Raw genomic sequence first — 24,838 nt, forward strand, 5'->3', positions numbered from 1 at the left:
TTTTATTTTAAGGCACTTAATTGCCGGCTTAAAACGAAACTCGAATTTCAATTTCATTTTATTTTCCCTGCATGTCTGTCCCATTGAAGACACCGTTAAAAAAAAAATCGCACCGAAATAAAAAATATCGCCAAAAATTCAAAACGCGAGTGATTACGAACCCGCACGCGACGCGAGTGATTATAAACTGCCACAGGGACTGTGTAAACCGTGAAGGGTTTTATGAAGGTTCCATATATTTCAGTTCTGATTATATCAAATTTAGAAATGTGAACCATTGCATTTTACGACACCCCGGACAAATAAATATTTTGAAATTCTGTCAGAAAAAAATTTAACCTTATAAAACATTCCCATATGCACATACAGTTTACAGTAGTCTTATTGTATGTCTTAATGGGGTGTTGCAAGAAACTTGCGATCAATCGCAAGTCTATTTTTGGTCCCTAAATCAATCATATGTCTTGCAGTTAATTGCAAATTAAAGATTGATTGCTAATCTGCTCCTTGAAACAAGAAGTTTAATCCGATTTTCTACAGCTAACGTTGATCAATCAGTTGTAAAATTGCAACAGAATATTTGCAGTTGATCGCAAATATTTTCTTGCAACACCCCCTTAATTCCATATGCAGTATTTGCTTCAGTTGGAAATGCGAAAGTTGCAAGTTATTGAAAACGTAGTGATTATTACACTGGTGAACAGATTAGGCATGGGATCATGGACCCCTAATATTTTCAGGATAAAAGGGAGAACAAAAAATATGGACAGGAAGTGGGGGAAATATTATATCATTTTCTGAGTATTACGTCAAATCTATTTAAAATAGACTTTTGCTTTGAAAAGTTCGAGTTGTTTTTGTTCACTCGTTTCGCTTGGTTTACAGCTTTTATAAATGTGTTCCTCTATATACGTCATATATGCCTGGTCCCCTCTAAACTTTTGACTCATTATGCTACTGTATTATTTGATATTTTTAAACAGACAATTCATTTCTTTTTGAAGAGATATTTAGTTCTTTTTCTAATTAAGACCCAACTACGAAATTAATATACCACCCTAAATAGTTACGAAACCTAGCACTCAAATGATTATTGCAACCCGATTAATTAGACTTGACCCAAAATAACTTGATACCATAATGGGAGGTTAATACCTTTGTTCCCCTGTTGTTGTTAATGTTGTTGTTGTTGGTGGTGGTGGAGATGTTGGTGTTGTTGTTGTATACTGGCCAATCGTCTCTACTTGAGGTGGCATGTTGTACTCAGATCCCGAGTGATCGCGTTCTAAGCAGTAGGGAAAGGGAAATGTTATAATGAATACAATAACAACAGTATTAAGTATCAATGATTGAATTATTAATGGCGCTGATTACGACGATGATATAATCATAACGATTATGATGGCATGGAAGTAATAGTGGTGATAGAGTTACGAATAGAATGAACGTAAATTATTCACTGTCTGATAAAAGTAGATTTCGCTTTTAGCGATCCGTGAAATAGGTATATATCGAAATTACAAAACATGATAAATTTGTTACATCAGGGCCCCGTCTTATAAAGAGTTACACTGTAAAAAATGTGGTGTTGAAACTGACACCAGTTGGTGTTAATAGAGGAACACACCCTGAGGTGTTAAAATTACACCCTCGAGATTTACCATAACACCAAATAGTGTAAATGTAACAACCAATGGTGTTGCAATAACACCTACAGGTGTTAAAATAACACTGTCAATTTAACACCGGTGTAAAATAACTGGTGTGGTCCTCTATGTACACCGGTTAACACCACAGTTTTTGCTGTGTACGATTGATCCAATCAATCGTAACTCTTTGGGAATCCGTCAGTGTCATTTTTTTCTACAGGAAATGTGCAAAATGTCCTTTGTAAACAAAGGAGAACACACCGAACTGTCAAGAAATCAATGAATTTATGGATATACATATCGCAGTTCTTTGTAAGACGGGCCCCTAATCATATTCCCTGTAAAATGGCGATCAAACCAAGCGAATGTGCCTTTATAATTAACACCTAATAATTGATTATATTTTTTTCTTTCTTACACAACGCTTCACACTAGTTTTTTAGAAACCTCTCAGCACTCTACATTAAAGTAATGCAGCGTAATTACCATCGCTTTATAGTAAAGCATTTTGTTTCGCGCTCTGCGTTTCAAGAAATGAATTCCTGCCAGCTCCGACAGTACAGTATATGGATGAATTTCTTGCAGCTAACGCCAGGGGTAAAATTTCTACCCCGACTCCCGATTAAAGAGTGGGCAATCAGAACCCCTAAATCGTGATGTCTCCTCTCTACACCGCCACCTATAGTGTTATCCCCAAGACTACAGAATAAAAAGAAGTTTTTGAACTAACCAATGGCCTCAAAGAACTGCGACCTGAACTGTATGTCCATTTCTATTTGACTCTGTTTCAATTTGAGAATGACCAACGAGTCGTCTGATTTGTCGTTCAGATCCAAGTCAAAATATTCAGTATGTTTGGTTGTTTTCTTCAGAAGCTCCGCCTTGACATCCTAGAAGGAAACATTAATTATACATAAACAGATCAAATGGTCCCTATACATACCGGACTCCGATAATTAAAGTAAGAAGTGAAGAAGAGCTCACTTGCAAAAGGGGTTAGGTCAATTTTTTCATCAAATTTGATTTTTTTTTTGTCTCGATGTATAGATTTTTAGTAGCTCTATGACATGATACCAAAGAAAAGTTGACATTCCCATCAAAAAGTGATCTAAAATGGCAAAGAAAATCACCCTTTTTTTCAAAAGGGGTTAGGTCCATTTTAGTTTAGTTGCAAAAGGGGTTAGGTCCACACAGATTTTTTTTTTTAAAAGAATATTTACAAAAATATGAAGACAGGTGGATTTCTTTTATACTCAATTTTATGTTGTCATGGTAGGGTATCACGAAAATGTAGTTTCGCATAAGAATATTGCAATATGGGAGATTAAAAAAATGATTTTCTTGGAGTGGACCTTACCCCTTTTGCAACCAAACTCTTCTGATGATCTCATTTGTCAAAAGGGGTTAGGTCCATTGTTCATAAATGTTATTGTTTTCTGTCTCAAAACCTCTAAATTTTTAGTCGTTCTGATGAAAACAACGAAAATTTGAAATTCACATGAAAACGTGAATAAAAGTGGCCAAGAAAAATCACCTTTTTAATCAAAATAGATTAGATTCATTTCAGTTTAGTTGCAGAAGGGGTTAGGTCCACAATGATAATTTTTAAAAGTATATGAAGAAAAAAATTGAAGACAGGTAGATTTATTTCATACCCAAATTTAAGTTCACATGGTAGGGTAGTACATCATGACAAATTAGTTTCTCATAAGATTATTGCAGTAAGTGGGAATAAAAACATGGTTTTTCTCGGAATGGTAAAAAGTGGACCTAACCCCTTTTGCAACTAAACTCTTCAAGTATTCTTTTTAAAAATCACCCTTTATTTTCAAAGAACAGAAAAGGTGATTTTATAAACGCTCAACTTTTAAACAAGATTCTCAATTATGATCATCATCCGCCATCAAGAGACCTATCTTTATACAGTGCGTATAAAAAAGAGTTTGCACTTAGAAATAATCCTGTAAAATTTTACATTTGTATTATACTGAAGCTTTTCCCCCATTTAAACATTGTCGCAGATCTCTTTTAGCAAATGGCGATATAACTGTCGAAAAAATCTTTCCGCTTGAGTGAGCACCACTTACTTTTGAATAGTTCGTGAAAAATGATTTGCGCAGAACTTGGAAATAGTTATTATGAATAAAAGTAGACGTTAATCATGAAGAACACATGGACTTTAGCTAGGAAGATTAATTTGAAGATATCCTTTACCTTTTAAATTTGTTTCCTTGCCCAAAACACTTCCTAGAGCATTATTGTGCCCCACCCCTCTCCACCATAAACCTATATGCCAACGTGATGATATCTGCTTTACACGGAGCTGTGATTCACAATATGAAATGACTCAGGCTCGATATTCGTTTTGTTAATCATTGTCAAGCTTGAAAAAAGTGTGGAGAAACAAGTCTTATATTAAATATGAAATGTAAACCCACTTTAAATGACAAAAACTTAGTGAACAAAAATGCTGGAGATGTCTGAAATAAACTTTTGTTTACATTCAGTTATGTCCTCAGAACTAACTGGCACCGTAGGTATAGGCTGTGCTTAAAATATTAATTTGTGGTGGCAAAGTTGTTACAAAATGTTTAAATATATCTGTTTTATTTCAATTGGCTAAAAATGCAAAAGAGATGTATAAGAAAATTTCCCCCACAGTCAGTTTGTTTTTGCCTTTTTTCCTTGACAGAGCGTGAAAATGAGCATTTCTGCGCAAACAGATTTATGCGAGCTTGGCAAAATTGGAGTGTTCACTCAAGTGTAACATTCTGTCAAAATTTTTACTTTCATTTGATAGATGAGACCCAAACCCAAGAATATGTTATGTGAAAAAAATATCCCCATATTCCAAAGACTTATTCGAAATGTACACTTTTTATTGATACGCACTACCGTTTTTTGACATGCATTTTAATTAACTTTTTGTTATATTTCTGTGTACATTTTGTAGATAAATATTTTAATTTTTTGGTTGAGCTTCCAGACTGAAGGAAATATTAATCATACACAAACAGGTCAAGTGGTCCCTATACATACGTGACTCCGAGAAGAGTGGGAGGTATTTTGTTTTTAATCACCCTTTATATGCTTCAAGCACATATTTGCTTATATGGTTTGCCTCTGCATTTTACTTATTATATATATTTTTTATATATTGTATTTATGTCTTTCTCCAGTCACTACATATAAGATTGTCACTTGGTTATGTACTTTATGCTATATTATGATTATGTCTCAAGCATTGTTAATTTGTTTTGTATATATTCCAATAAATGCAGAAAATCCTGCAAAAAAAAAGAACAGAAAAGGTGATTTTATAAACGCACAACTTTTACACAAGATTCTCAATTATGATCAACATCCGCCATCAAGAAACCTATCTTTATACAGTAGATTGAAATTATCGTTTTTAACAAGCATTTGAATTAACCTTTTGTTATATTTCTGTGTACATTTTGTAGATAAATATATATTTTTTTTTTTACCGAGCCTCCAGACTGAACATTAATTTGTCAAGATTCGATGAGAATTATAGAGAGTTCATTTCCATTATGTTAAACCGGAAAAAAAAAATCATTTAGCAGAAAGAAAGGATCACCAATCACTAATAAGGAACAGACTGAGAAACTGCCCATTGTACAAAATGTTTTCCCCCGTTTGGGGGTTTTGTAAGCGTTGCCCAGTACAAGCATTTTGTGGTTCACCTTGTCTACAGGCGGGTCATCCTCCAATGTTAGACTAACTTTAAGATCCTTATCCTCGACAATCATCTCATCGTCGTCATCTTTGGCTGGGTGATACCTTGCAGTCTGGTCCAGAACATGCAAGTCTTTCTGTAGATATTAAACGTAAGCACAATCATCAAGCCACAATGAAAGTTTCTGAAATAAATTACCCGGCAATAAAGTTTGGATGGGGAAGTTATTGCATCCTGATATTATAGGCCAACCTATCGCACAATCAAGGGTTCAAACAGTACCAAACATATCCATATCTGTTGAGTTGATAGGAATATTTGACATTTTATGAACGGTCATGACGGTTGGGTTTGCTAATTTTTCTAACGAATAAAGTGAATAACTTTTGTTTCATCTCAACTGGAACAAACACGATGTTTGGATGCTATTCATTGCAAGAAATTGAACTCGTTTGCTTTCGTGATTTTTGTTTTTATTTTGTTTTGAATAACTTTTTTGTGTAGCTGGAAATCTAAATGTTGCTCCACTGGTCCATTAATTGTAGGGATCAAACATAATTCCAGATGGGCTGTATAGTTAGGACCGATCTAATTCTGGATTTAGTTTGAACCCTAAAATATTAGTTTTAAATCTCGAGGGATTTGGATTTATTTGAATCGTTTGAGATTTAGAAATGAATCTGTAGGATTCAAACTAACCCAAGAATTCGAATGGTCTCTATGAACTACAGTCCATCTAGATTTATATTAAATCCCTGCAATCTAGAGGATCTTAAACTTTTCAGGACATCCTTTTCTTAAACTCTCTGTATTACTGACGTCATTAGTTTGATGAATAAATGTTCTTAATGTAAACATTTTCATACATTTATACTGTTGAGTGTACCTTTTTTCAAATGGGAGCTACAGTTATATCCTCTATAAATCAAAGTAAGCATTTTCTTCAAATAGAATTACAAAAATAGAAGAACTGTGAACACCTCAGTGAGATTTCCTTGCACTGATTTGGTCATATATTCACCCATGAAATTCCATGTGGTTTGTCAACCATTCTGAGCTCCATTATCAATTTCCTGGATATTGGCATCATTTTCGGGAGAAAGGGCATGATGGAAATGAGCTTTTTATCCATATACAACCAATTCCATATGAAAGCAAGAAACCCTCCAGAAAAATGTTCCAGGTTTATCTCAATGTTGTGAGGTGTAACGCGGCATGTCTGTGCTGTCTGTACAATACGCTCAGGTGCCATTGATTCATCGCCATCTGTTCAAAATGTAACAATAACAGGTGATGAAAAAACGAAATATTGGCAATATATTGAGTAAATCAAAACTGAAAAAGTGTTCATAATTCTTTACTTTCACTTCTGAATATCACTGCTGAATTTCGATAATAACAACGTATAGGATTGTTACTGAGTAAAGAGTTCAGCAACCACAAGTACAGTTTCTATGAACATGTATGAAAGAGCTATTAAAAGGGTTTATCGATATCAATAATGGTGCGCATAACTATCATGATAGTTTACCTGTCGGGGAAGTGGCGGTCGCAGAGAGCCAAAAAGAGCGGGAATGTGATAAATCCCCCCAAGTGCTTATGTAAAAACCGATGTGCAATCTCGTTCCATATTGCTCGGTCTAAATAATAATAATTTAATCAATCAAAGATCATCATAATTATTTTGGATGACTTCTCTTCTTGGAATACTATAAAGTTCGTGCATTATTAAACCTAATCCATGGAATAATTATCGTATCATATTCTAAGCAAATAACCAATCTAAAATAATTATACTTAGCATAATATCTTGCCCCGTGAGATGAACTCTCGACATCTAGAGTTTTTTTTTAACTCTTTCCCATTTATTTTTTCATATACATATATACAAAACACTGATCATAGTACTCATTCAACGTTTAGGGATTGTGGCTTTATTTCAATCACCCTTTTCATGATGGCTCCACGAGTACAGGACCGTTTGTATTTTCTGAGGATCGATGAGGTTTGCACTGTGAGGAATGGTCAATTTCGCTGGTTTTCCTGCAGCGAATCGCAGTCCGGACGGTTGACACCAGAAGCCATAGGAAACGACCGTGTCGCCGTCCTGCAGTTGGACGTCATCGGGTACGTCTCTCAGAACGCTCAAGGTGATCTTTACAGACGTATCCAGTGCTCCAGGAGGAATGGTCATTGTATGGGATGAAACGGACATCACTCCACCATTGGTGTCGAATTCCCCTTCGCAAAAGTGCCGACCTTGAAAATCAATAGACAAGCAGATGCATTAACACGGACACCATAAATGCGTGGGCTTTTTTTTATAAGAATGATTTTCAAGACAAACGGCGAGATTCGAAAATAAGATTTCTATAAAGATTACTAAGTTACAATCATCACGCTTATATGAACATTCTTCATATAAGTAGTAGTGGCACTGGAAGGTGAAGTGATTCGCATGATTACCGTAAACATAGCCTAGATGAAAGAACGTTATAAAGAGCTACCGCTCTCTCTAACTTAATTAATGGACATAAATACCTGGTAAATCTTTCTTAGAGGAAGGAGAAAGATTGTCCGGAGATTTTGCATCATCTTCCATCAATCTTGAACTGGGTGGTAGTGTGGTCTCATCTTCAACCCTTACACTTTCGATGTTGTAGAACTCATTAGGTGCTACATCAGGTTCTAGATATTCCTCAGAAGACCATGACGATCGGGATTCCAGACCTTTGGCATACCGGCTATTAACGTAGCACAACTCAGCTTCGATATAGTCTTCAACAGAAGACACTGACCAAGCGTCATGTCTTGCAGGATGGGCATCATGGGCAGCACAGGCTACATCCGTTTGCCAAATCCTGCTTCGTAAGACTCTCTGTGAGTGGGTGGGATTTTTTTTTAATTAGGGCCTGCACAGACTACAAGAAATCTAAATTAATTTGCTTATTATCAGGATTCGTATAGTATCGTAACGATGATTTTAATATTCTGTTTATAGCATGCCACAATAATTTCTTTTTTTTATTGATTTGATTGTTTGTGTAATGTTTGTTGGTTTTCTGTTTTTTTGTCATGGCAACGGATAAAATGGGTGCATTAATTCAAATTACAATAGTTATTATCATGCTTTTGGACACTTGATATCCTTTTCGAGTCGAATACTGTATTAAAATCACATTACGATAACGGTTAAACCCTCTTAATATATCTTGGTGATCGACTGACTTTCATCGATATATTTTGCATAATTATTGAAAACAGTCATTACGTCACGTGAAAATACATATTCAACATTAGAATCTATGAGTCTATATTGGAGTAAAAACATACTGGTAAAAAATATACTTTTTATAACATATTAACAAGAACTTTATTTAGCCTTTCGAATTATCCTACTTTCTAAATACGAAGCCAAAAATGGTTCGTTTTATTGGTGTAACAATGCCTCTTTTACGATTACAGACTATTTTCTGTTAAATTTCACATAATTTTATTGTCATTGCAATTATTAGGATTTCTATACATTCGTAAGTGGTGGAATAATCCACTTTGATATAAACATTTATCAGGTAAGACAAATCTGTGAACGTGTATTTGGAATGGTACAGACATACCATTACCAGTGGCCGAGTGGTCTAAGGTGCCAGGCTATACATGTAAAGTCCGGGGTTCGATCCCGGGCAGCGGCACCTATGCCCGTGAGCAAGGCATTTAATCTACATTGCTCTTTTATCCTGCTTTCAAAAACATGAAAATGCTATGTACATTATTGGTAACTAGGTATACACTTGTTGTTTTTTAAATTACCTTGCTCTGATTGTTGAAGAAATCTTGTGGATGTAGAATGAGAATGATCTTTCTGCCTGCTTTCTTGATCATATCCCAGACCTAGATCGAATAAAAATAATCTTTAGGCAATAGCTATAACTTGTTGTTCGAAACAAAGATATGAAAAGCTGTGAATTGTAACAAATTATTATATATATCCCTAAGATTGTAACGTATATGGATTGTAATCTACACGACCTTGTACACGACACACACATGCGCGCGCGCACCCCCCCCCCCACACACACTTTTTTTTTTTTTTTGAATAATGTTTTTTATTCTGATTTCATGAACAAAAAAAAAATACATAACATTTCAAATTAACATTTCAAATCACATATAATACTTGACATTTCATATTTTCACTTTTTTTTTCACTAACTTAATAAAATCATGAATCATATATATCTTAAAGAAAACAATGAAATCAGTTATTATAAAAAAATCTTAAAGACCAAAACTTCCCCCTCCCCCTCCCTCCCCCCGCCCCAACACACACACAAACACACACACATACACACCACACACACACAACACACCACTGTCCAGAAGATCTGCCCACACTCATCATAAATAAATCATGTTTAAAAGTACAAAACAATTCGATAAACAATTTTGAATATAACAAGCTCACGGGAGAAGCATTACATATATTGAAAGTAAATAAAGACTTACAACTTAACCTTAACACAATTTTACTGTTTCCCATTTTTGCAAGTGCCGCCCTAATTTCCCCATTTTAATAGCTATTTTCTTTTCTTGATCCTTATATTCTAAAATAAGTTTATGTATATCGTCAATGGTTGGTAATACCCCCTCCTTTCTAAATATAAATAATATATATTTTACCATAAAGATAATAGTATTACAACTTTTTATTCTATTTGTATTGCCTGACAAACCAACAAATATATCCCGCCATTTCAAGTCCTTTATTTCATCTAATTCAAATCGCTGTATCAAAGTTTCCCATATCAGTTTGACCTTTAAGCAAGACAAAAATATATGTGAATATGTTTCTGTTTCCCGTTTACAGTACGAACAGAGATTATCTTCAACAAATCCAAATCTAAACAAATTAACTCTAGTGTAAATTGCCCCATGCAGAAGCTTAAATTGAAATTCCCTATGTCTTCCAATTAATAATGTTATTCTTGGTCTAAAAAAACATTCACCAATTTCTTTCTCTGTATAATTATAATTATTTTCTCCATCTCTTATCTGTAAATCATATGACTTTTGCAGTTCTTTAATAAAATATTCATATATTTTTCTTGATGGTACCTCCTTAAAGCTAATTTCCCTCCCGAACAGAAGCAAGTTTATATTAAAATTAATTAAGTCTATCTCACAAAACTGTATCGAACCTAAATCATTTCTCCAATCACTTGGAATTGCATGATATATTTCACCTATGGTAAACAAAAGATCACTTCCCATACCAAGATTCAAAAAGTATGCGACCGGTTTAACATGTCCATTGTCAATGATATGTTCAACCTTAATTAACCCTCGTTCTAATAAATCTTTATCAAATATCATCTTATTTTTTATACAAATATTCTTATTATTGAAAATGATTGGATTTTTAGAACCTTTGAAATGCCTTAAATTATCAATCTCTTGCCAAGCATCTAGCATTTCCAAATAATAAGATGGAATATTCAACTTACTTTTTATCTTTTTCATTTCATAATCACATAGAAAAATTAACCTTCCTCCAACTGAACTTAGGGAATAATCAAAAAATAACTTCCACCCCAGATTTTTTTCTCCATACAAAAGTCTTTTTACCCACATTATACGCTGCGTTCTAACAAATATTTTAAAATTTATCATTTTAACCCCACCACAATTATAGTTCTGATACATAATTTTTCTTTTAATACGGTCTTTCCCTCCCCATATAAAATCAAATGATAATTTCTCGATTTCTATATACACCCATGAGGGGACAACAAGGATGGATGAAACATAATTTATCTTTGTCAATGCATATGTTTTCAATAAATGTATTTTTCCCATAATAGTCAAGTCTCGTTGTTTCCACCAACCTAAAAGCTTTTTTATTTTACTTAATATTTCTTTATAGTTCAGATCATCTTTTAATCTAAAATCAACTGAAAATATTACTCCTAAAATTTTAACTTCCCTAACATATTTTCCAAATACATATACAGGGTCATTTGTTTTTCCATTTTCCTTACCCATGTACATAAAATGTGTCTTGTCCATATTTACCTTTAAGCCACTGACTTTTTCAAATTCTTCAAAAATATAATGCAACCTTTTTATTGAATCCATGTCTTTCAAAAAGATTGTCATATCATCGGCATACAATACCTGTCTTATTTCATGCTCCCCCAAACTTATCCCTTTAATAATTTTGTCTCTTCTTATTTCATGCGCCAGTAATTCTATTGCAATCAAAAACAAATAGGGCGACAGTGGGTCACCTTGTCTGACCCCCCTTTCTACATTAAAGTAACCGGTGGAATACCCTCCATTCATAACACAACTACTTATATTCTTATATAGTATTTTCACCCAAGAACAAAATGACTCTCCAAAACCAAAAAAATTGAGTGCTTTCAATAAGTATTGATGAGATATAGAGTCAAAAGCTTTTTCAAAATCTACCGCAATCAAAAATCCTTGTCCTTGCTCCAGGTAATGTCTAGAGTAAAATAATATATCTTCTATTAGTCGAACTGCTTCCCCAATATTTCTATCTTTTATGTATCCCACCTGATCATAATGAATTATTTCGTTTAAAACCTGTTTGATCCTTGCTGCCAAAACCTTAGATAATATTTTGTAATCAACATTTAATAACGTAATAGGTCTGTAATTTTTAATATATAATGCATCTTTTCCTTCCTTCTCTATCAATGTGATAGTCCCTTGTTTTTGAGAAATTGTTAATTCCCCTCTTATATATGTTTCGTTTAATACTTCTACCAACAAATCCCCTAACACTGGCCAAAGTGTTTCATAAAATTCTACGGTAAAACCGTCATTTCCAGGTGACTTATTCCATTTCATTTCTTTTAACACCTTAAAGCATTCTTCTTTTGTTATTTTACCTTCACATAGTTTTCTGTTCTGTTCACTTAACTTTAAGACGTCGTTAAAAAATAAACTGTTATTATAACAACTTTCATTTTTCAAAGAATATAATTTTTCATAGAAAATCTTTATTTCTTTTAAAATATTATTTTTGTCCCTAATAATTTCTCCATTTTCATTGACTAATTCTTTAATAACACTTTTCCTCTTATTTATTTTTAACAGTTGTTCGAAGTACTTCATATTATTTTCCCCCTCCTCAAACCAATCTGCTCTAGAGCGAACTTTAATTCCTTGCCGAGAAAAATTATATAATTCATTTAACTTATCTTTTTCAATTTAATTCTATCAATCACAGATCTCGATGAATCTTCGAGTATCTGCTTTTCTAAAGTCTTGATTTCAGCCTCTACTGTTTCTATTTCGCGTTTTCGTAATTTTGCTTTTTCCCGAGAATATTTCATAGCAAATTCCCTCATTTTCATTTTTAAAAAATCCCAAAAGACTAATTTATTCGAAAACCTAGGTGCCCATTCATTTTTCAATTCAGATATAATATCATACATCTCTTTAATAAAATCTTTATCCATACAAAGACTATTATTAAATTTCCAGTATGAATTTCCGTAAACATAATTTTCTTTCAAATTCTGAAATTGTAGAATAATGCCCGAATGATCCGGTGTTACTGATACTAAGATTTCACACTTATTCACTAATTTCTCTAAACTGCATGATATAAACCAATAATCTAAACGACTTTGGACTAAAGGCGACCTTTGTCTAAAAGTAAATTGTCGAGCATTAGGATTCCTTTTTCTCCATATATCTTCTAAATCATACTTATTCAAAAATTCTTTCAAAACTGCACTAAACCTAGATTTTGATATGTTTGGCCCTTCATAATCCATACTCCCGTCCATTACAGTGTTAAAATCTCCTCCTAATATTATCGAATAATCCGAATCAAAAACTTTATGAATACTTTTATCTAGCTCATTTAAAATGTCACATTGCAGTGCTACTTTGTCTCTTGTAGGAAAATACACATTTCCCAACAAAAATTTAACCCCTTGGATTTCTGCTTTAAGTATAATGTATCTTCCTTCTTTACCTGTAACAACAACATCCCTTTTAAAATCTAAGTTGGGGGAGAGCAATATAAGAACACCCCTACTGTGGTTTGACCCATGACAAAAGAACATTGGCCCACCCCATTCTTTTTTCCACTGTTCTTCTACTTCTATAGTACTATATGTTTCCTGTAAAAACGTCACATCACTCCCTTTTCTTTTACACCACTCCCAAATGCGTGTTCTTTTAACCTTATCCCTTAACCCTCTAACATTTAAAGTAATCCAGGAAGAATTTGGCATTACAAACCCCTGTAAGTAACCAAACGTCTTATTGTACTAAACAAATGAAACCAAGTAATACATTCGTGTCTCCCGTGAGCTCGTATACCATATATCCATTTTATCACCAAACAAAGATAAGACGAACTGAAATAAATACCTCTTCCAGACTGCGAGCAGACCCCAAACCCAAAACACCCCACACTACATCCAAATAACATTGTATACCCCTTTTCAAATAAAAGAAAAATTGTGTGAGGGATACAATCGCACACACAAGTACCGTAAACCATCTTTATGTACAACAGGACCACGCGTGAAAGGCCCTCCCGTAACCAATAATTTTTTTTTTTTTTCTAAGTAACAGAGTTGTTTTCGATCTTTTTCAAAAACAGGTTTTTTTCTTTTTCCTTTTCTTCCTTTTTTAAAGAGGAAAGGAAAAGGATTTATAGATGTGTCAAGGTAAAAGGTTGACGTTTGTATAACCTATATAAACATTTTCAGTTAGATAACAGACCGATTTAAACAGATTCGCCAAGTCCAGTCAGTCTCGTATACCACCTACACGAAAACTGTGCAACTTCAAAAGAGTTTGAATATAGTGCACCGAACCAATACGATATAACTAATCTCGTATAAACATGCATACCGGTATTTCATTCTGCATAGCAAAAAGTCCTTATCGTATTTAAGTAATGACGAATGATAATATTAATAACAATTAAAAAAAAAAAAAAAAAAAAAAAAAAAAAAAAAAAAAACACACACCTATGCATCACACACAGTCTTGTATTTGACAATCGGGGACTCACTTATCAATAACCGCCAAACTGGGCTCATTTTCGGACATATTAACGCGAGCACAAATACACTTACCTCCCTGTACTAACCACGCTGACCGGGGACGCTTCCTACCACATACACACATATCTTGACTTCAATTGGTCGAATATGATCTCTTTACAAAATTAATCACCATATCATGCAGGTATATGAAATTAGATCTGTAATAATTGAATATATGAATATAAAAAAGGCCCAAGTCCATAGGAGATCATTTCGAGAAAATCGAAAAAAAAACAAAGTGATATTTTTTTTTTAATTTGGGCAATTTAAGTATATTTGGCCAAAAGACACCAGAGAACATCATAAAACAAATTCAAGTATACATTTTCTTTTATGAACACTAATATTCATGTTACTTGTGGGCGGGGCCTTTTGTCTGGTGGACTTTGGTCGTTTTTAGAATCATATGGATTTGGGCCATTCTTACATTCATATACATGGTACACTTCTGTAGTAAGAAGTAGAAGGGAGAGGGTGCTATGATATGACTGTAAAAAGAGTCGATGATGTCCATCACTCACTATTTCTTTTCTTTCTTTTTTTTTTTTGAATTATACAATATTTCAATTTTTACCAATTTGTCATCAAGGACCGACATAAATGAACCATAAAATATAACAATGGTAATGCCATATGTTCAGGGAGGAATAAGACGTTGTTTCACAGGACAATGAGGAGGAAATTCGAATATTTCATATGTCATAGAATAAAATACAAAAGAAATAGTGAGTGATGTCATCAGTCCCCTCATTTGCAAAGCGACCAGGATGTGCATATAACTATTTTGTGAAATTAAGTGAAATGTAAAAATGTCATAACTCTCTTATTTTACATCCGATTTTCAGGCAATTTTCAATGTTATGCTTGTTGGATTTTCCTCGTTTTATTCAAATCAACTTTTTGTTGGGGTGGACATGTCCTTTAACTCAATTTCGCGAAATATTGGACTTGGGCCGTTTTTATGATACTCAATTGATTGGCATGTGGTTTTCTGGACTGGGACGTCTCCGCTTGATGGGTAAAATTTGATGTTTAGCAACTTTAAGAAGACCAAAACATCAACAGCAACAGTCCCACCTCGCCCATTGGAACAAAGTATTAGGCGCTATTAAATATTAGCATTTTGCAATGTCCAACAATTTGACATTAATTTGATTATACAACATTATGATAGTCATATTTTGCATGGAATAATGTGATATTCAGAAGTTGAGACTTTATTTTTGTCAGAGATGTTAGGATTACCTGAGCTGTCGATGCATCGGGACGAACGGGATCAAAATTGATTTCAGTGATGACGTAATTACATCTCAAGCCATCGATATTCAAAGACTGAGTTTCATGAGAGTGCAAATATCCTCTACGGTAGGCCAGCCCCTCTGAAGATACCAGCCGAATCTAAACCCACAAAGAGATAATCAGAAAATTACTTGATATATAAAAATATTATTTTTCTTACAGTACTCCGTTGTTAGAGTTGCATGCATCGATAATGGCATCGTTCTAGAGTTCGGTCTCGAGGCTGAAAGATATATCTTCGGCCTCGTATTCCGCCTGCCTAGGAGCTAATGGTGTCTCGGCTCAAGGCCACGACAATGCCGTCATTATTAGGGTTTAAAATTACTTTGTGAAGACGATATTTTGCAAAGGACGCGAATATAAAAACAAATTCGAGTCCAAATTCGGGGAATTCTTTTTTGTCCGAAATCCTGTAACAACATTCTTGCCCCGTTCGAGCGAAGTTCTTACGATGTTTGTTGTCGCCTTGATGAATTAGCCGGTAAACAATTACGAACAATGTACGAATAATGTGAATGTTCCAAGAATCACGGGCGAATTTTACGCAAACTTCGCGGCTTGCACATTTTTTTTGCAAAACCTTTTAGAGATCAGTTATAATACAGCATTGATTACAAGTTCATTTAAACTTTTTATTAAAATAAGATCTGTTCCTTACCTCGTTCCCTATAAGTTCCAAGCCTATGTCGTCCATGTTATTTGAAGTCCATGGGAAATCACAGATTTGTCCAAAAGGGATTCTTCTTACTGTGATTTCGATCTATACAGAAAATAGTAATTGCTTTGATAATTAAAAATGCAACGACTTCAGTATCTGATGAACTTGGCCTACATTTTCCATTAAAAAACACGCCAGAGACCATTAGGCCTGGACGGTTCCTTTCGGTGAAATATGCTTTGTGGCTTTTGAACTAGGAAAAGCTACAGAGGAGTGGAGAAGAGTGAATGTGGGACACGTAATCATGAAATTCATATATTTCTTTTGACGGAGATATCAACAGTCTGCATGTCTTCAATTCAAAATAGTTTATCTTGTTTGATCTTCGTGTTTTCTTCGATTTTTGTCACCCTGTTTCTATGAACTGAAATTCCATTTCTTTAGTAATTCGGATTTACGACCAATGTTACACACGTATATTGCCACGACAAGACTATTCTACTACATCTTGAGCAGTGCATACCTCGATTTTATGTGATGTGTAGACACAGTCTTTGACAAAGGACACCCCACTTAGGTAGTTACCATTGACCGTCAACCACTGGTCACCGACCCGAAAGGAATCCTTGAGTTCTGGAGGAACTGCCGTAACTCTGCCATTAAAAGGGGTGAAAATGTAAAGATTACACTAAAAGCCATAATCCCCGGCCACATTGAATAACATCAGTTTTAGTCCTCAACTCTTAGAACTGTCCCAGATTGCCAAGAATGATTTTTTTGAACGAGTAGTGGTCAGATGTACCCTCTAGAATGTTAAGGCTTCTGACATCACATCAGGTTATCGCGTCCGGTCAGGCAATCGCGTTTAAACCTGACCATTGGTCGGGTCCGGTTTATCCGATATAAAAAGTCAATATCCACCCAAAATTCCCGTAGATTCTTGGTTGATTTTACCATTTTTTATCGGTCGGACAGATATTCACCGACATATTGTTATTTTGACCAATCCTTTTTAATGGTGTGGTTATACACTAAGCAAACGAATATGAAACGTATACTCACAAAATACAATCATGGATTTCCTTGAGTGATAGACTGGTGAAAACACGAACTAGGGTCGATTTATCGACAAGTATCTTAGTCGTTCCCGCAACTTTCTCTTTTTTTAGTTTCCTACAAAAAATATAACGAATAGATAGATAAATAACTTATTAATCAAAAATATTAAATGATAAATAGATTAAAAATATATTTATAAAATTGCAGCGTATGGGAGCAAGAGTGCGATCAAATGTAGCGACCGAGCGAGCAAAAAGGTACCTTCACTAGCCATAACGTCGGAGCACTGAACAAATGTCTGCTTTGCATCCATTTCAGAGGTTATGTGCAGGTGCAATGAACATAATCCATTGCGCTTTCTATGCGACTCCTCTAAGTGTCACATTAGTCCATCATGTCTATTACCTAATACTACGGAGTATCAACTTCACCAATTTCCGCCTTAAAGACGCAAAAAAAAATATAGCGGCAAATCCAATTATTCTTAGCATGAAAATTTAAGGAGAGACCTCTATGTAACGTCGGCCGCCATCTAATGATCTTCATCCTTCCCCTCTCTAGGATCCGGGTCTAGGATTAAGTGTAAGCAGGAATCGATCAGTCAATACTACCTGCACAATGCCTCCATCTCCATGGCTTCACTTGTCACTGGTAACTTCAGAGAACCGCGGTGAGGAGACGACTGCCCTGTTGGTAAAAAATACTCATGCTCCAAAGGGACGCAATCGTATAAACGATACTCCTGCTCGGGTTCCAAAGGGACGTCATCCATGCCTTCGTAGACGGGGACCGGTGAGTTCGAATTAAAGTTGACGTACGGCGAAACAGCGCTGTTCTCGTAAAGTACTTCTGAAGTTCTGTCGACTGCAGGCAAACGTTTGCCATCTGACATGAGGAGTTCATTTCGAAATTCTCGAATTTCCGAATAGGGGCCGGATTCATTATGATCCTGAAAGAAACATTTTGATTTACAATATTCATATCCCTTTTTTTATATTGATTCATTAGGAAACCAAAAGGAATCCAGTAGCAATTTCTTCTCTTACTTGTAATATCCCAGATCGAACCAGTACTGATTCGGGGTTGTCAGTATGAAAATAACAACGCATCTATCGATCTATGGGCAGTAGTTGTGTGTGGAACTCTTTCCACTAGAGAACCTGACGTCACACGCAAGGTTGCTTAATTAAGATTCATAAAAAATAAACCATTAAATTAAAAAACATATAGATATTTAGTCCGGGGAGAGGGCCGGCACTCACGTATAGTGGCAGTATGGGTATGTGCGGACTTTTCTACCCTCTTTTCAAGCATTGCCAACAGTTCTGAACATTTGTTCACCCTTTTTCATTGACCAGTCCGTTCTCCCCAGTTCCTAAGACCATGCTAAGATCTTCTGTTCTATTAGACCATTCATGTTACATTCCGGTTTCCAATCACCTAGTTCTTAAGCCCCTCATTTCATAGCAACTTCAGTTCTTGAGGGTAGACCTATGGTTTCAGATTTTGGGACCGCACACCCCTGCCCTTTCCAAATCCGTGCCCCAACACGGTGGTTTATAATTTTGATGTTATTTCCTATCATTTGTATGGGATTCTGTTATGGTTCTCCCTTCATTGCGATAATATACCTCTTGTAATTGATGGGTCTTGTGCATGAAGGCGTACATATCACGAGTGTCTTTTAGAGCCTGCTTCCTGCGCCATTCTTCCACTTTACGAACTTTATTCACGTTTTCATATTCTTGTGATTGATCTGTTGGTGAAAATGAGATCAATATTTGTATATAATCAATAAATGCCAAGTCCATACGCTGTTGGATTTTACAAGTAATGATCATCAACAATACTTGGAATTATAGACGAAAAGACCCTTTAGAATTGCAAAGAAATTATATCTGTTTCCTGAATTTCGGAATTACGAGTCAACTGTTTATGCATGTTGTATGGGCCTACGCAATTTCGGTTTAAAAAGGGAAGATTTTATATGTGTTATATTCGTAATAAGTTAAACGACAAATCAAAATAAAAAGGAACAATATTCATCATCAAAGTAAAATTTGCACCTATTTCTGGAACACAATAATCAACATCAATTTTTTCTGCATACCCCCAAGTGCAATCATTGATACAAATTTTTGGTGTAAATTCGCACATTATATTTTGCTTACGAAATATTAATACCTTTTGAATTATCGACCCCTGTTTCATTTTCGAAATAGTGATTGATATTAAACATTTGCGTACTCCTCCTCAGTGGGGGATCGAGGGCTACTGTAAACATGCAGCACCACCACAACGAAACTCACATCTTCATTAGTTCATTCTATTTTGTTTTTCAGCAACACAATTTACTCTAAAAAACTAAATGTTATATCAACATTTGAAAGGTTAGAGGAGTGTCAAAGTTTTCTAAATGTTGCATATACCACTTTAAATGGTTCGACCCAATACTTAAAATGCTGGATTCAGCTTTATGCCAGGTTGGGTATAATATTCGTACAAGGTTGTCACTCCTCCAACCTTTCAAATGATGATTTAACATTTCATTTTTTTTTCAAGTATTCTCCATTAATATCTTCGCGGATAAGAATCTGTACATGCCCAATTCTTTAAAATACAATGGCACATTCGCTGCATTCAAATAATAGTGCTCCATATCCAAAACTCCTCCTATTCAAATGTATTACCACATTGATGCTATATACTGAAGAAGGGTATTAAGAGTGTATGGCAGGGGGGTGATGTGATCATGATGGACCTTCGCAAAACATGAAGGCCTATAGACCCCGCTATAGACTAGATGCTTACCATTCACAGTCAATTTATCGAAGTCCTTCCGCAAATCAGAGTCGTGGAATTCATATTCACCAACAAGCGAGGCTGTTGGCTCACTAATATTTCTCTGTCAAAATACAGAAGTTGTATAAACAATGAGATGTGTGGAGTTTATGACACATACCTTATAAGCTGAGTACATGTATGAGGCTTCCAATTCCATTTTGAGAACATACACTCCCCATACACTACATGATAATCCACCTAACAATTAATCTCAGCTGAAGTTAGTCTTGCATCCCCCTTATACATACTTCCGAATAATCATCACAGCAAATATTTTATTTTACTCAAGAAAATCTTTAAAAGAGATTATCTTGAGCATATTAAATCCGGGTACATTTATTTGAGGAATAGTGCATTCAAATATTTAGTATTCCTTTAAAAGCATGTAAACCGAAAACCGATTGGAATAAGTTCACGCGCTTTCCCTCGAAACCAGATACATCAGTCATGTCAGTTACTATAATCAATCTTCCAGGGACATTTACGTACATCTAAGACTTTGTGAAGTTCGTCGTGGAAGATGCCTTGCATGGTTCCTGGTGAGGTAACAGGTGCCCCTCTCCTAGCCCGAGATACAGGCGGTCTATCGGAGGTAGCAACTGTCTGGGTTCTCTCGAGATAGGGTTGCAGAGACTCTTGATTGGATGTGGGTGTCTTGGACACCAAATTCTGGAGAAGGTTGAACCATTTTTCCTTATCTTCTCTGAAGGGATAATTGTGATACATATTTTTAAATAGGTTTCTTTATTAAAACAAAAGTCTTAATGTCGATTTTAAATGTATGATAAAAATTCAATAAAAAACATAACTTGACTGCTCTTGACGCATGCTTGTTGTGATGAGGTTGAACATTACTTGATGGTGCTGTTGAAGATGATGTGATGATGGTGGTAGGGTTGTGGTGATATTGGGATGGTAATGAGGAAAATTGTGTTCTGTAACCTGTTGTGGTATATATATATATATATATATATATATATATATATACACTTTTTTAATACTGTTTTTATTCTGATTTCATGAACAAATAGTTACATAACATTTCAATTTAACATTTCAAATCACATATAATACTTTACATTTCATATTTCCACTTTTTTCACTAACTTAATATAATAATGAATCATATATATCTTAAAAGAAAACAATGAAATCAGTTATTATAAAAATGCTTAAACACCAATCTTTCCCCTCCCCCCCCCCCCCCGCCCCAACACACACACAAATAATAATAATAATAATAATAATATTGGGTATTTATATTGCGCAAATATCCACCTTGTTAGGTGCTCAAGGCGCTCCTATATTACCCGGCTAAGCTAGGCGTTCATAGCGCACACAGCTTTTTAAGGAATTACTTCCTACCGGTACCCGGTACAAACACACCCACACATACACACAACACACCACTGTCCAGAAGATCTGCTCACGCTCATCATAAATAAATCATGTTTATAAGTACAAAACAATTCGATGAACAATTTTCAATATAACAAGCTCACAGGAGAAGCATTACATAATTATATTGAAATTAAATAAAGGCTTACAAACTTAACCTTGTCATAATTTCACTGTTTCCCATTTTTGCAAGTACCGCCCTAATTTCCCCATTTTAATAGCTATTTTCTTTTCTTGATCCTTATATTCTAAAATGAGTTTATGTATATCGTCAATGGTTGGTAATACCCCCTCCTTTCTAAATATAAATAATATATATATTACCATAAAGATAATAGTATTACAGCTTTTTATTCTATTTGTATTGCCTGACAGACCAACAAATATATCCCGCCAATTCAAGTCCTTTATTTCATCTAATTCAAATCGCTGTATCAAAGTTTCCCATATCATTTTAACCTTAAAGCAAGACAAAAATATATGTGAATTTGTTTCCCGTTTACAGTACGAACAGAGATTATCTTCAACAAATCCAAATCTAAACAAATTAACTTTAGTGTAAATTGCCCCATGCAGTAGCTTAAATTGAAATTCTCTCTGTCTCCCAATCAATAATGTTATTCTTGGTCTAAAAAAACATTCACCAATTTCTTTCTATGTATAATCATAATTATTTTGTCCATCTCTTATCTGTAAATCATATCACTTTTGCAATTCTTTATTAAAATAATCATATATTTTTCTTGATGGTACCTCCTTAAACTAACTTCCCTCCCCAACAGAAGCAAGTTTATATTATAGTTAATTAAGTCTATCTCACAAAATTGTATCGAACCTAAATCATTTCTCCAATCACTTGGAATTACATGATATATTTCACCTATTGTAAACAAATGATCACTTCCCATACCAAGGTTAAAAAAGTATGCGACTGGTTCAACATGTCCATTGCCAATGATATGTTCCACGTTAATTAACCCTCGTTCTAATAAATCTTTATCAATTATCATCTTATTTTCTATACAAATATTCTTATTATTGAAAATGATTGGATTTTTAGAACCATTAAATGTCTTAAATTATCGATCTCTTGCCAAGCATCTAGCATTTACAAATAATACGATGGAATCTTCAACTTACTTTTTATCTTTTTCATTTCATAATCACATAGAAAAATTAACCTTCCTCCAACTGAACTTATAGGGAATAATCAAAGAATTATGTGTCTAACCAATTTCGGGCAGTATTTTTCCCAATGCGGGAAGCATATTGTCCAGTAAAGTTGAAAAATAAGCACCAATGATCCAGAATGACCCGCGTCCATATCAATTCAACATTAAAAAGAACAAAATGAGAACAAAAGTATATATACACAAAGAAAAAATAAATAACATAAAACAAAGCAAAGGTATCAACAAAACATAACTGAAACAAAGAATGGTGATGATAAAATTATGGTTGGCACATAATCATAAAAATATAGATGAACAAAATAATGAATGGAAATTGGGCATGCACAAAAAAGCCATAAAAAGGCTTGTTAAAACGCACATACCCAAGAAATATCAATCGTTAAAAATAAAATTCAGTATATGGTATGGATGCGGCAAGTACCAAAGAATAAATAGAGATAAGAATAATCATTTCTTTAAAAACCAAAAAACTAAATTAAACAAACGTGATAAAACTTCAAGGTAAAAAAAAACAGAACAAAGATAAAAACAAAACAAAACAAAATATAAACAAACGGATAAACAATCAAATAAGCAAATAGTACAAAACCAAATTAAGAGAAATCAATAATTCTAAAAACGACGCAAGTCCAGCAGACAAAAGCAATTGCTCAAAATTTTCATCACACTACATAAATAAAAATGCCCAAAAAGAAATGCCCGATGTTGGTTGGACAAATAATTATCCTCATGGAGCACTTTTACCCAGTATTTTTTTAGAATGAAGAAGAAAAAGGAAGAAGGAGAGGGGGAAGGGGAATAAGAAGAATAAGAGGAGCTTGTAAAAAATGACGATTCCTTATGCAATGACGAGAATGAAGAGGATACTTTGGTACTCAGTCAGTTTTTTGTTAATAATCTCTTTTCACCGGGGTTGGGTTGTTTGCCCCTATACCACAAACCATGGCCCGACCTTTAGTTACCTTGTGTTGGTTGAGAGATATGTAATTTTCCCTTTACTATCACTGATAGCGATGTAGTTGTCGTATCTGGCCTTGACAATCTTGGGTACCTCATCAGACTCGCTCACCGCTGCAACTGAACTGACCTGGACCACCGCGTTTGGTTCCTTCGACAGTCTATCTGTATACAGATGGACCTCTGGACACTTCTTGGCGCCATGTGATATCAATTTGCAGTGTACCAGATGCTCTTTGTTCTTAAGCGAAAAGAATATCAAATTCGATGAAGAACTGGTTTGACAACCTTAAAACATATTATCTATCTCAATTTCCTTGGACTTGTAATCGTACACATTGATATTCACCTCTTTCTAACATCAGTAATATCGTCAAAATTGTTCAAGTACAAACATCATGACCTAAAATCACAGAGTCTGTAACTAAACTTCTATTTTCCTCTAGGATGAACTATACTGAACAGTTGCGACGCCAGGATGTTTAAGAGGGCAAGTGAAAGGCGACGATGTTAGGGGTGGCAAGGGCGGACATACAAAAAAATGTGTGTACCGCAAATACTATGTGGAATTTTTTTTCAAGATTTAAAGAGTATTTTATAGCAATTGCAGCTTAATTATGTTTGTGACAGAATATACTAATATTTTACAAAAGAGCTCTATACATTTTCCCTTCATTTCGGTTTCGATTGCACTTAATTCCTGAAAGATCTTCTCTAAAATTGTTTCTAATTACGTACGAGGGCGATCAAAGAGGACTTTGCTGAGTTAACTATGGTTACCTTTCTTTTTCCTGACTTGTACCGGGACATCCAACCTTCCTCGATCACAGACATGTTTCTGTAAGAAAATAAAACAAAAATCGGCATCCATATTCTCAGCCAGCTCAAAGATAGCATCTTCGTTCTCGCTTGAACGTAAAATATGTTTTTTTGTGTACGGTATATACAATGTACACTGTTAAAAAATTCATCCTTAAAAT

At 34.6% G+C, this 24,838-nt stretch overlaps 1 protein-coding gene across 2 annotated transcripts in view; it reads right to left on the bottom strand.

Annotated features, from left to right (window-relative positions):
• Positions 1-24,838, bottom strand: part of LOC129272419 (uncharacterized) — a 38,209-nt gene that overhangs the window by 4,162 nt on the left and 9,209 nt on the right. Inside the window, exons 2-18 of one of the 2 annotated variants that reach the window (XM_064107587.1) lie at positions 24,639-24,696; positions 23,864-24,099; positions 20,800-21,013; positions 20,278-20,371; positions 19,098-19,222; positions 18,078-18,415; positions 17,470-17,580; positions 16,931-17,060; positions 16,408-16,509; positions 15,696-15,848; positions 9,160-9,240; positions 7,891-8,227; positions 7,297-7,608; positions 6,371-6,615; positions 5,357-5,485; positions 2,380-2,539; positions 1,156-1,285 (exon numbers count right to left, since the gene is read on the bottom strand). In XM_064107587.1, the coding sequence (XP_063963657.1) occupies positions 1,156-1,285; positions 2,380-2,539; positions 5,357-5,485; positions 6,371-6,615; positions 7,297-7,608; positions 7,891-8,227; positions 9,160-9,240; positions 15,696-15,848; positions 16,408-16,509; positions 16,931-17,060; positions 17,470-17,580; positions 18,078-18,415; positions 19,098-19,222; positions 20,278-20,371; positions 20,800-21,013; positions 23,864-24,099; positions 24,639-24,692 (2,951 nt within the window). In that variant the 5' untranslated portion in view covers positions 24,693-24,696. The remainder of the gene's footprint in view (positions 1-1,155; positions 1,286-2,379; positions 2,540-5,356; positions 5,486-6,370; positions 6,616-7,296; positions 7,609-7,890; positions 8,228-9,159; positions 9,241-15,695; positions 15,849-16,407; positions 16,510-16,930; positions 17,061-17,469; positions 17,581-18,077; positions 18,416-19,097; positions 19,223-20,277; positions 20,372-20,799; positions 21,014-23,863; positions 24,100-24,638; positions 24,697-24,838) is intronic. The other variant, XM_064107588.1, reaches the window with a different exon arrangement.

Source organism: Lytechinus pictus, chromosome 12 (genome assembly GCF_037042905.1).
Source record: "Lytechinus pictus isolate F3 Inbred chromosome 12, Lp3.0, whole genome shotgun sequence".
NCBI classification, from domain to species: Eukaryota; Metazoa; Echinodermata; class Echinoidea; order Temnopleuroida; family Toxopneustidae; genus Lytechinus; species Lytechinus pictus.